Source organism: Lacerta agilis, chromosome 5 (genome assembly GCF_009819535.1).
Source record: "Lacerta agilis isolate rLacAgi1 chromosome 5, rLacAgi1.pri, whole genome shotgun sequence".
Taxonomy (NCBI): Eukaryota; Metazoa; Chordata; class Lepidosauria; order Squamata; family Lacertidae; genus Lacerta; species Lacerta agilis.
In genome coordinates this window covers 56,309,526-56,322,238 of record NC_046316.1, presented here as the reverse complement: position 1 = coordinate 56,322,238, position 12,713 = coordinate 56,309,526, and the positions used below count along the sequence as shown (strand labels likewise).

The window sequence follows — 12,713 nt, the reverse complement described above, 5'->3', positions numbered from 1 at the left end:
AAATACAGGGTTTGGTCTTCACAGTTGCTTGCGTGAGCAGAAGACAATGAGTTAACTTAGCTTAGTTCCCCTGCACTGCTGCATCCCATTCAGTTCACAGGGCCTGCTTTTAGGGATGCAACAGCAAGGAGATGTGAAAGCCCCGTTGCATCAGCAAAAGGTCTGAAATCTTGGGGTCCAGCTTAGTATGTTTGAAATTATTTTAAAAGTTAAATTATGTCCACATACAAGTCATCACTTGACGCTGCAGTCCCACATGCACCTCTTACAATCCTTAAGTCATGTGAATCGGCTTTTAGACCAGGTGGGGAAACTGAGGTCCTCCACCTGTTGCTGGATTCCTTGAGCTACAGCCACACCATACTTGTAAAGCGTTCTTACATCATTTTAACAGTCGAGTTTTACTCTTTAACAGCTTTACTCTGCAAAATCCTGGGACCTGTAGTTTAAGGGTGCTGAGCATAGCTATCAACCTTCCCTTTTTTTTGCAGTGGGAAACAGCACTGGAATAAGGAAATTTCCCGCAAAAAAGGGAAAGTTGACAGCTATGGTACTGAGTGTTGTTAGGAGATGCCTCACAGAGCTACAGTTCTCATCAGCCTTAAACAATAGTTCCCAGGATTTGCACCCGGGGGGGGGGGGTAAGGAGAGCCATGACTGTTAACAATGGTGGGAGAGTGCTTTACGTGTATGGTGTGGATATGGTAGTCTTATCTTTCTGAACTGCAGCCAGTGTGGCCTATCAAGGATGATGGGAGTTGAAAAATTCAGCAAGAGCTTGAGGACCATGGATTCCACATCCTTGCTGTCGACATGGCTGAAGCTGGAGAGAAACACAGGCAATAGAGCCCAGCCTCACTTAAGAATAACCAGGCACAAAGGACGAGACTGTCGGATCAAGAATTCTATAACAGACACACACGGAGTGGAAATCACTTTTACAAGTTTCTTTATGAAATTAAATGTAGCCCCTCCCACGAGGGGAAAGATATAGTGCAAGAATGAATCTGTACATGCTTCTGGATTTGCGTAACTATCGGCTGGTTAGCCGTAGTTGGACACTGCATCTCTGTGGCAGACTTCTGAGTGCTCACCCCCTCACAGTAGTCTCATACCAGAGTACATGGTTTTCTTTTTAACTTCACAGTACCAGGAAATCCCTAAAGGATGGGATTCAGTCAGTTATGGCTTCTAGCTATCTTGCTATAGTAAGGCAAATCTTTATCTCTTTTTTTTCTAGTCAAGGATTACATGGGTATTTTTGCCCACCATTTTCAAGTGTCAATGTGTCTATATATACACCCTTCTGTATAAATTCTGAAACTCTGTGGCCCAGGCTTCCTATCCCTGCACTGCCTCTGCAGACTATCGCGTGGGTGGCACAGTTCCCAATGATAATACTGATTTGCTTGTAAGTGGTACTGGTACATCTGAAATTCACCTTCAGACATGTCTCATCTTTTTTTAGGAATATAGGCTTACAAATGTTGGCCATTGTCTTTAGTGGAAAAAAAATAGACAAAACAGGCATCAAGTTAACATCTGACAAGACAGATTACAAACTCTTACAAAATACAGTTATCTGCACTTTTACCATAAATAAACATTTAAAAACACTGACAAAAAAAATTCATTGGCCAAGAACTATGGCAAAGTGTTGGTAGAGAATAAAAGTAATTTAAAGTTAATTTAGGCACATTTCCCCCTCCCCCACAACGTACATTAACTCAACTAGGTCTCAGCTGTTAGTCATGCTTCAGGTTAGCCAGTCAGGTTCTGGTTCGTGGTCAGTAGTTCTGCTTTCAGCAAAGGAAAGTCGAAGGTGGCTCCCTGGGCATGCTCGGATTCTTCGGGATTTCTGTGAAAACTGGCATGAGGAAGGTGATGGGAAAGGAGTCCGTCGTCCCAGGACAAAACGGTGTGTAACTGCAGCAACAACACTCAACAGCTTTTTGGAGCAAATTCAAAGCTGGCACTGGGACTGCTCATCCCCTTGCCCCTATTTTGTCTGGCGGCCTTGTTGAAACTGCAAGCAAATCATGGTCCCAAGGGGAGGAATGGTCCAAAAGGAAAAGGACAAAATAAGGGTTTTTTGTGTGGTTTTTTTTTTTTAAGGAAAGAAAACAGGAAAGGTTCCAACTACGTTCTAACTCAAGCCTCTTGCTTTCTCTTCCTGGTTATTCAAAAGAGATGGGCAGGCTCAGCTCACTTTCACAGACACACGCGTACATACACACAACAACAAAAATGGTCCATGTTGTAACACTTGAGCTCATTCAGTCTGGCAAAAGAAATAAGGGAGTAAAGGGAAGCTGCTATCCCTCTGAAAGCCAGAAGGGGGAGCTAGTGCTTTGTTTTGCAGGACTGATGCATAAAGTGCTTTCTCAGAAGGTATTCAGGCACGAGATCAGGCTGCTTCCCCTCATTTTCGAAACGGTGCCAGCCTGCTGATGTTCTGCCAGAAATTTGAAGGCTTGCGCTTGGGCTCCGCCAGCATGAAAACTTGCTGCTGGGGGAGGTTCGTCGGCAATGTGGGGTGCTTCTGGCGCATCAAGAAATCGTAGTATGTCCGGGTGACCACTGTTAATGACATGAGCAAGAGGATAAAAGGTTACACTGACGCAGATTCAACACATTCTTTCCCGTGGTGCCCAGTATGATCTAAATTTAATAGAATAACTCAACACAGCCTTTTAGGAAAAGCATCCAACAGGAACTTCTTATCTCTTATGTCCATCTTCTACCTGATCTCATGACACTTTGATAAAAGGGTCCTCATGCTCAAGCCACCTGCAGCACAACTACCATTTCTGAACACATGAGTAATATTTTTATCTTGAAATGTGGCTAGGCGTCACATTAAATTTTGCACTTGACATGCAGGTTTCTTAAAATAGCAAACTTGGGAGGCCTGATTATTATGGAATTGCAGGAAGTGGAGATCTTTTTTTGGGGGGAGGGGATCCTGCTTCCCCTGCTGTTCTGAGGACAATTCTACCTCTGAAGTAGGTACTTTGCTTTTGGGTAGATGCTTCCAACTGAATAAAACTAGCTTCCAAGGGCAGGTTCTTGTATATTGCCCTGTATCCAGGATCTCCTTGGCAGGGCTGAAGGCAGCTCAACGTGTTCAGGATGCTCTGAAATGCATGGTGTGAAAAGAGAAAAAGTGTCTCCCCTCCTAATACTAGAACTTGGGATAATTCTGCTGTTGGAGGGAGAGATAAAAGAGAAGGATAACTATCCTGACTTGCCTTTTGGTTTTCCACTCTGGTTCAGTTTGCTGGCATTAAGCATGGCTTGTTTCTTCTGCACCTCAGTAATGGAAAAACCTAGAAGATGAAACAAAATTCATTAGCTCAGCTGTGCCTTTGCAAGGTGCATCATAGGAAAACACACACAGCAACCAAGGCGGCGGGGGGGGGGGGGTCAAGTGCAAAATCCCAAGAAGCAAAAATTACACTAGCAGCTTGATTCTGTGCAGAATGACTTGGAAATCAGCCCCGCTGCTCTGGCCACTTTTTCCTTTGGCCCCACCCACCACTTCCGAGGGGGAAGGAAGCCCTTAGGCTGAAAAGGGCTCCCCACCCCTGACTCAGAAGATGCTTTGGTGCAGCTAGTGGACCAGTGCATCCATCAGACAGAAAGATTACATAGGAGGGCCCTCTAAGACCCTAGGCAATGTTTCGTTTGTTACATCCGTAGGGAAATGAGAGTATTTCAAAAGTTTGACATGCAGCTCAAGTGGGGCAGGTGAGAATCTTCTGGGGAAAGGGTTTTCTCTGCTTAATGGCTGCACAATGCCTTAAGCAGCAATCCCAGCAACTGCTGCATACCGGTTTCCTGGTCAAGCTGAACCTGCTTCCTTTCGTTCTCAAAGGCCTTGAGCCAACGCTGCTTCTGCTCTGGCTTTTTTGCACAGAATAAGTGGACTTCTTCAGTGTCCCTGCAGTGCAACTTGAATGCGTTTTTAATGGTGACGTTGAAGTCCTTATCTTTCCCATCTTCCACATCCAGAATCTCCATGTTGTCCATGTCGATTCGACTCTTATAGTACAGGATGTCACGTCGCAGGAGATCCTAAGAGCAAAAATATAGAATAGCTGTCAACTTTCCCTTTCTTGCGGGAAATTCCCTTATTCCAGCGCCATTTCCCAATGCAAAAATAAAAGGAAGGTTGACAGCTCTGAAATATAGTCGTGTCCCACGCTTCTCCTCAGGGTCTCCTGATGCAGAAATACTCAAGACAGAAATATACATGGGCTACCATGTGCAAAATAATATATATGTCAGAACTTCAGAAAAGCCAATCAGGCCAATGGCCCAGCTAGCCTAACAACTGGTTTCTCACAGTGGCCAACCAGTTGCCCATGGAAGCCCTAAGGTAGGATTTGAGCCCAACAGCCCTCTCCTCAAATACGATTCCCAGCAACTAGCATTGAGAGAGGCATATTCTGCTTCAGAAAGTGGAGGTAGAATGTAGCCATTGTGGTTATTTTTCCAGCATGGAAGTTCATCTAGTTATATATTTTCAGGATTTATATTAAGTTACCCTCCCTTTGTTTGTGGGAACAGCAATTCGAAGAGGTGTATTCCCAACACAGGGTTGGGGGAAATCACAAAAGTCACCAAATGCAACCCAAAAGAAAACCTACACCTGAATCTTCCCTGGCACATTACTAAATAAGATAGAGGAGTGTAAAAATCAGCTGCTACTGTCCAATCTCTTGCAACATAACAGAGTAAGGGTTTCTAATGTCACTACTAATACAACAAAGAAAGTTGTGATACTGCCCTAGGAAGTCTTGGTAATGTTTAATTGCTTGGAGAATGTATGGTAGGTTTGCACTCATTAGATGGAGTATAATAGTTGCGTAAGAATTTCTTCTGGTTGTATAAACGATATTGTACACACGATTTTTAGGTTACTAACTAAGTGATTGTACTTAAGATCAAAAGCCCACTGTATATTTCCATTCTCCCAAGCATGGCAAGAGGTGGGCTTTTGTACATATACTCAAGAAATGTAAGTCTTGTTGAACAGCCTAGGGACCTTTAGGCTGTAGGGCATCATCCTTCAAGAAACTCAATGTACCTCTGATTACCGGTACATTATAACACACATGGTTGGAAATGGTCCTGTGCCATTTTGTGCAGAAATGTGTTCTGGCAGCTAAAACATAAAACCTGGCACAATTTTAGTTGTGCCCTATTTCAGACATCTTTTGTTTAAATTGTAAGATGCATAACTGAAACAATACTAATTTACATGGAAACTAGGGTTAAGGTTTGGGGGTGGGTCTTCTCCCCAATCAGAACCCGTTTTAAATAAAGCCTTTTGTTCACCTCCCAAGGTACATAATTTTATGTGAAAATGATTATTCAAACCTAACTCCTGATATGATTTCTGCAGCCTTTACCCAAACCAGATGCTCACAAATGTCACTCCACAACCTACCTACAATATCATCAGGAAGTCAAGTACCATTTTGTGTGGCAGTATGGCAGATAAAACAGACAATCTGAAAAGTTAGGGGGCTGCTCTCCCATTACATGTCCTTCTTACAGAGTTTGACTGATGTTAGGTACTTTGCTACAGCCACACAAACAAATTCTTCAATCATGCTGCAGAATGTTTCATACCCTGCAAGTATATTGTGCAGTTCTGAAATATGTTTATTTGGTTCAATGAATCCATGTGGAATGTATCAAGAGAAGCTGCCAGCTCTCTCAAGGCCACATACGGTACAGGCTCTTTGCTCTTTAAGTATTTTTTCAGTATTCAAAATTTCCATGGCAACTGATAAGATGTGGTGCATAGACTTGCATCTGTTGAAATGCTCCCCTAAGACGTATATCCTTTTGGTGATCTTGCAGCCAGAGTGCATGTTCTATGAACAAATGGGCAGATTCTTCAACATATTTTCCCCTAACCAGGGGGCTGTATCTTATGTGATGCACAGACACCGATGTGAATATTGTAACTGCACCATCCTATTAATTGCAGTCATATCAAAGACTTAGTATAATCATAATAATAGAAGACACAGATAGGTTAAAACCCATCACTGCTGTTGCAAAGTTATGATGCCTCCTATTACTGAAAGAAACGAGAACGTAAGAGTCCTGCTGAGTCAGACCAAAGGCCTATCTAGTCCAATATTCTGTTTTCACAGTGGCCAGTCAAATCCCCATGGGAAGCCTCCAAGCAGGATGTGACCTTTTCCTCTTCCCACCTCCTGGGCTTGGCTTTGTAAGATTTCTACTCAGGCATGCATCTTAATGAATAACATGAGCGTTTATATACGCAGGTGGAAACATTGTTAGACTCTGTCTATTCAATACAACCACAGAAATTGCCCTGATACTTAGAAAGAACGTGGGTGGCACTTTCTGATGGATTTAATTTGATAGCATTTTCAGCTGCCGTATTTTAATCTTACAAAAGCTAAATGTTTGCTCTCCTCCAGCGCCACAGGAGAGCAGTCCACAGCAAGGCTCTTTCATTAACTGTTGGTAGAGAAATTCACAGCAGACTAGCATGGAAGAAACGATGGCAGGGAAGGCGAGTCTGCAGTAGTAAACCCTTTCCTTGATTTATATGAATAGTGACGTTTAGATTAATGCCATCACCCTGACACACTGGGATGTTCTTTAATGCAATGCTTGAGTGCAAAACAATGAAAAGCAGCGGGGAATTCCACTTGCGGTGGGGAGTGTTAACTGGCAGAGGCAAAGGTGGACACAGCTTGCTTAGCTTACCTTCTTGCAGCAGACAAGCTGATGATCAAAGAGGAAGAACATTCTCTGGTGGCTCTTTGCTTGAGGCTGGGAAATTTTGGTTAATTCCCCAGAGTAAATAAGTTCAGAACTCTTCACAAGGACATCTTCACCCTGTCATTCACAACACAAGAGACGTGTCATTTTCTTTCTCAAAAGAAGCTGACAAGTAATATATAGCAGCCTATTGTGGAGATACTCTGGGGCTAAACAGGATGGTGTTGGTTTTTTTAAAAAATTAACCAGCTTCCTAGCCTTGCACTCCCAGATAGTTCCCTATTAAAGCTCAAAACACACACATAATAGTGGTTATTGCCAGTAGGCCAAACACAAGAAAGTTTTTTGTTTTGTTTTTTACTTTTCCAAATTATTTTTATTAATTTCCCAAATTATTACAAATCAAACCAAATTCATTTAATTTAATACAAACATATGATCATCATCATTTCCTCACATAGCTGCATCATTTCTTATTTAGAGTCCAGTTGACATCCTTCACTTGCTGTTAAACCGTTCTTCCAGCTGGCCTCTTTTTTTCACCTTACAAGCAGCACCTCTGTTACATCTTATAAATAAACAATCCATTTCATGGTGTGGTCCTTCAAATACATTGTTGTTGGCAGACACGGTTTGTGCAGCACAGCGGGATGCAGTGAGCTCCCCAGACCCCACTGTGACCGGAAACCTCAAAAGTTAAACATCACGCTTAACTTTTGAGGTTTCCAGTCACATCACGAGCCAATGGTGGTTGCTCCTTGCTACCCTCCATGGGCAGCGAGGAGATTCAGGCAGGGGAAAACCAAGATTTATGAGGCAAAAATCTTAAGTCTATTGGTATTCGTGCTTTAAAATGTATTTAATTCTGTGTTGGATTGTGGCTACAAGTGTGGCTGACCTACGAGAAGATGGCCTCTTTGACATCCACCATTGCTAAACAAGAGGCAGGAAAACATATTTACCCAGAGGGCCACATTCATTCATTCATGAAAGCTTTCTGAGGGCCACATGCAAGTGGTAGGTGGGGCCGGAGGCAAGAGTGAGCAGAGCAATAAAAGTCACTCTTCTTTAAAGTTTTCTACATTTCAGGCATGCAGAAGTCAAAGGTTTCTATCCATCCTTCAAGGAATCAAGTGGCCTTTATCACAGTTTGAGGACACATTTCACCCAAGCAAAAGCCCTCCAGGAAGGCATGGAAGAGGACTATTGAGGTTGTGTGGCCTAGGGTCAGAGAAAGAGAGAACCAAAGGGCCACATTCGGCCACTGAGGTTCTCCACTCCTGATCTGCAGAACAGTATTAACAGGAATGAAGACTATTTTCACCAAGTACATTTCAAAAGCAATTGGCATAGGCTCTTTACTCTCAACACATTTTGAAGTATGCACCATTTCACGAGAACGTTTTTGCCCCTTGACCTTAATTGACTATAATGGAACTTATTCCTGGTATGAGAGCCCAAGTTTGCAAGTTTCATCGGCAGTAAATATCAAGTCCCACCAGTCTAAGAATGCTTGCAAACAGTTTGGCTAATAAAAAGGTTTATTCTAACTTCAATAATTAGCAAGTGTGAGAAATTAAATCTAGGAATATATTAAAATTCATCTGGCTAGCTTATGACTTGATCTGATAATCCACTGCTCTGGAACAAGAGCTAATGGGATCAATAAAAGGGACAGGTGGATGTTTTGCACGAGGACGCCTTCATGGCACATGGGGATCTGAAGCTTTGACCAAGTCAAGGTAAATGGGCAAGATACTCAGGAGGCAGATTCTCAGTGCAGCCTTGTGGTTTTTGTGCATGTTTGTAATAAAGAATAATCTTCCCCAGTGGAGTAGCCATAAGAACATTTCTTTACCTCCCAGTCCTCTATTGAACTTTGCCACTGAGCAATTTTGTCTATGTTTTCCAAACGCCTCTTCCTCTCGTTGATGAGTCGTGCTACGTTCTTCATGGCATTCAAAGCGGCTTCGACGTCCTTAAAATCCCTAGGTTTTAAATGGATTCCATTAGAGATGTCAACATGAAGCAGCCACAATACAAAGGGAATGGCCCTCTTCTCCAAAGCACAAGAAACCAGCAAGCAAATTGTGGGGTTAAAAAGAAAAAAGAACAGCCAGGAGCTCTACCCCTGACTTGAAGTACATCTGATGTAATTGCTCGAGCTTTAATAGTTTCCCTATCTGTGGTGCGGAGATAATATAGAAGACTTACAACTTGTGACTTAGTTTGCTGATGCCTGCGAAACATTTCAGCAGTATAAATAACTGTGAAGCTAGCAACTGCTGTGATTGCACTCCCGTGCTTCTCTGTACAGGACCTGGAGTGGTGTCCACTTGGAATTCTCCCACATCACATTATGCGCCACACAACATACATCACTGCCCTTTCTTGTACTTTACTTGCAGTTCAGGGCACCAGCAGTAGGAATTAGAGGCACATCCTCAGTATCTGGAGAAAGCAGCTTCCATAACCAGCATCAAGACACCGGTTTCTGCTTCAGACCTGCTTAAGCTTTGTTGCATCAGCAAAACCGCCACCCCCCGGATGGGCATTAGCTGAAGAAACTTTGACCATTTGCAAGTTCCAGAGAAAAAGCCTATTTGATCACTGGAAGGTCACCAAAAACAAAATGGGACCTAGATACAACCATAAAGAAAGGCCTGCTAAAGTTACTACCAACTAATTTTTACAAGTATCAAAAGAAGGAACAAACTAAGATGGCTGCATCTGAGACAAGATATGTACCAATATCCTCCCTGCCCCTTTTTAATCCTCCATACCTGTGTTGTGGGTTGGTATATTTCAGCAGTTCTGCAAGCTGCAGGGGGTACTTGCAAATTTTCTGCACTGGAGTCAGGAGGAAGCCATCCAGAGAGATGTCAATCATCTTCTGAAGCAGGCGACATGCTTCGAAGAAATAAACATACTTGCTCACTTTGGTGAGTCGGGAAAGCTCCATGCAGGCATTGGGGTGGTTATTGCAGTACTCAGAATAGATCTGAAACTCGTTTTGCTAAATTGGAAGCAAAATAAATAATAATATTACTACTAATACTACTACTAGTAGTACATTTATTATTTTAACTGGTTATTTATCATTCACAGGTATTATACAGAACAACAAAATTCAATAAATTCTCCCCCCATCCTCCCATGGAAGAACAGATTCATATAAGAGAAACAGGGGGAAAAAACCCTGTAGTTTGAAAGAGCAGGTTGGGCTCGCTGACTTGGGAAGGTAGCCAATTTAGGAGAAGAAAAAATCTGATCCTAAACCCCCGCTGCCTTGTGGGATATCTTCAGGAGAAGAAAAGGCTTAAGCCCTACACAAATCCAGAAAGGAGTCCCCAAGACAGTTGGGAGGTGCCTTGTACTCCTCCTTCTGGCAACTCCTGCAGCCCAGCTGGGGCTAAATGGATTGCTCTGCTTTGATTTGGACAACATTAGCGAGGCCAAGAAGGGGGTCTTTGTCGCCTGGGTAGCCCAGGACCTCCATACATACTGACAGTGCTTGTGCCCAGGGGAGGTCACTTCGGTGCTGAAAACGCTGCAGTTTGACTTCACCCCTGGAAGCACACTCCATTGTCTCTCAAGACAAATGGATGCCAACAAATAGTTTGAAAGTCAGCCTACTAAGAGATGTTAGAGAGTTGGAAAGTGTCTCTTTCTTTATTCTTTGTTCACCTAGTTTTTCAGTGATTTCATCCATTAGTGCCACATCCCAGATTTGATTCAGCCATATTTCATGTATGTCAGCATTAATACTATTACATTTCTGATCTATAAAAAATAGCTTTTTACTTGAAAAAAACAGTGATAGAAAGGATCCCTGCTTCAAAGATCACAAACAGAACAGGTGAAGGAAGAAGAACATGGGGAACAAGATGTTCTTTTAAAAGCACAAAAAAGAGAAGGGAGGGGGGCAATAACTAAATGGAAGTGAAATATCCAGAGGCTGGCTATAGGCAGAAGAGGCACATGAAACAAAACAAGAGAAGCCCTGTAGTGAGATTAAATTATGGAAAAAGGGGTCAGTTTAAAAGGAGAGAGATAAGAGATAAAGTCAAAATTAGATCTGCCAGGGACAACTAAGTCCTGATCCAGCTTGTCCAACTAAGGTAGTAGCAACTATTGTTCTAAGGGTGGCGCAGCAATTTTATAATCAAAACATGTCCAGGTAAACTCTAATCCTAGACCCTCTTACCTCCCTCAACTCCCTCCCTTTCCCAAGCCTAATGTTCAAATGTAATCACCATCTCTGTAGTCACAATAACAGGAATAATGTCAATACTTTCCCACATAATTCAGCTGTCAACTTACATATTCTAAGAAGCAGCAGCCCACCTCACTGAGGTGTGGGTAATCTTTGTTGAATTTCTTCTCCAGTGCTTTAACAAATTTTTTCTGGCACTTGTAGATGTCTTCAATATTCCCAAAGATTGTCTTCAGCTGCTCCTCTGTGAACATGTCTGCTCTTTTACGGCATTGTTTTATATAGCCCTGTAAACAAGTACTGTTTTATGATTCAGGTTTCTTGGGAAACAAAACTAAAGAGAACTGCAGACCAACTCATCCTCGGCAATACGTTTAACAGCTTGATGGAGCAATCTGATGGTGCTAAAGCACCTCAGAGATTATGGACCTGCCATGAAAATGATGATTACTGCAGAAACAAAAATACTTCTGGTGTCTGCATGCAATATTCAGGCAACCAGTGCAAAGGATAATGCCTCTACTTTGAAATGCAGCACTAGAGGCAGACATCGCAGAATTCTCCAGTGAAGTAAAGCTAAGCTGCTTCTGGGGTGACATGCAGAAGAAACACTGTACAATTTTAAGGAACTCAGAAAGATGTACAAAAATGCTCCATTTGCATTTTATGGTTTTCCTAGAAGCTGCTAAAACTTAATGTCTTGTGACACCCAAGAGGTGCAGATGGGTGATCTAGATACGAGGAAATGTAATAAAAAACGTGTAAACAAATGATGCGATATAAAGAAGGCATAACATGAAAGAAGGGAAGTCCAAGACTCAAGATCTTGTAAGACTATTTGTGATATGATTTTTTTATTTTTTAAGCTTACTTTTCAATGTATAGCGTCTGTAAATAATTTTTTATTTATGGTCTGTACGCATATAAAATCAATAAAAAATATTTGCAAAAAAAAAAAGAGTCAAAAGGCAAATGTGTGCATTTTAGTGACACTTTACTTTCTCCTCTGTGACCAATGGTTATGCTGGACAATGTGTTCTAATGTTGTAAGTGGGGAAAAAATATGATTCATTAGTAGAATAAAAGACTACAGTTGACAGGAATTCTATATGGACCTTTTAAAGGAACTTGCTGCTCGAGTCTGACCAAAACCATTTCCACTGAAGTAGATCACCTTCCTGAGGCTGGTGCTATCCAGATGTTGGACTCAACTCTCATCAGCACGTCCAATGTCTAGGGATGGAGGGAGTTACCATCCAACAACATCTGGAGGACACCACGTTTAGAGCAACAATGTCATATTTAACTCAATGATGAAATCAAGGTTTTCAAGGAACTCCTATAGAGTTCCATATTTCAAACATATTTCTAAAATTCAGCTTCTGAACTTCTTTTATCCGTGCTGTTACCTCACATATGTCCTTCAAGTGCTTGATGTAATCTCTTTCCGTGCTTAGGATTTCATTGATAACATTGGTTCTCATTTGGTCCTTAGTTGTTTGCCCCACGCCATAACGGTGGGCAGCATTTCTTGAGTCTTCCTCCCTGCCATCTTCTAACTTCAAAGGATAGTCTTCCATCGGTTCATCCTGGTTCACTCGGAGCTGTTTCAAAACAGGAATATTCCCATCATATAGAAGCAAGGGCAGGACAACAACCTTTTGCTTAGGACACAATATGGGAGAAGAACATTCTGGAAGGCGGAGCTTACTGCAAGTGTTCC

General features: G+C 42.2%; 1 protein-coding gene across 1 annotated transcript in view; it reads right to left on the bottom strand.

Moving 5' to 3' along the window:
- Positions 1-932: 932 nt before the first annotated feature.
- The window catches only part of ARHGEF4 (Rho guanine nucleotide exchange factor 4), a 154,405-nt gene continuing 142,624 nt past the window's right edge, over positions 933-12,713 (bottom strand). The window contains 9 exon segments of the mRNA XM_033149955.1: positions 933-2,480; positions 2,483-2,580; positions 3,252-3,329; positions 3,834-4,077; positions 6,760-6,891; positions 8,633-8,762; positions 9,558-9,790; positions 11,098-11,277; positions 12,400-12,594. Of these exon segments, the coding sequence (XP_033005846.1) occupies positions 2,385-2,480; positions 2,483-2,580; positions 3,252-3,329; positions 3,834-4,077; positions 6,760-6,891; positions 8,633-8,762; positions 9,558-9,790; positions 11,098-11,277; positions 12,400-12,594 (1,386 nt within the window). The 3' untranslated portion in view covers positions 933-2,384.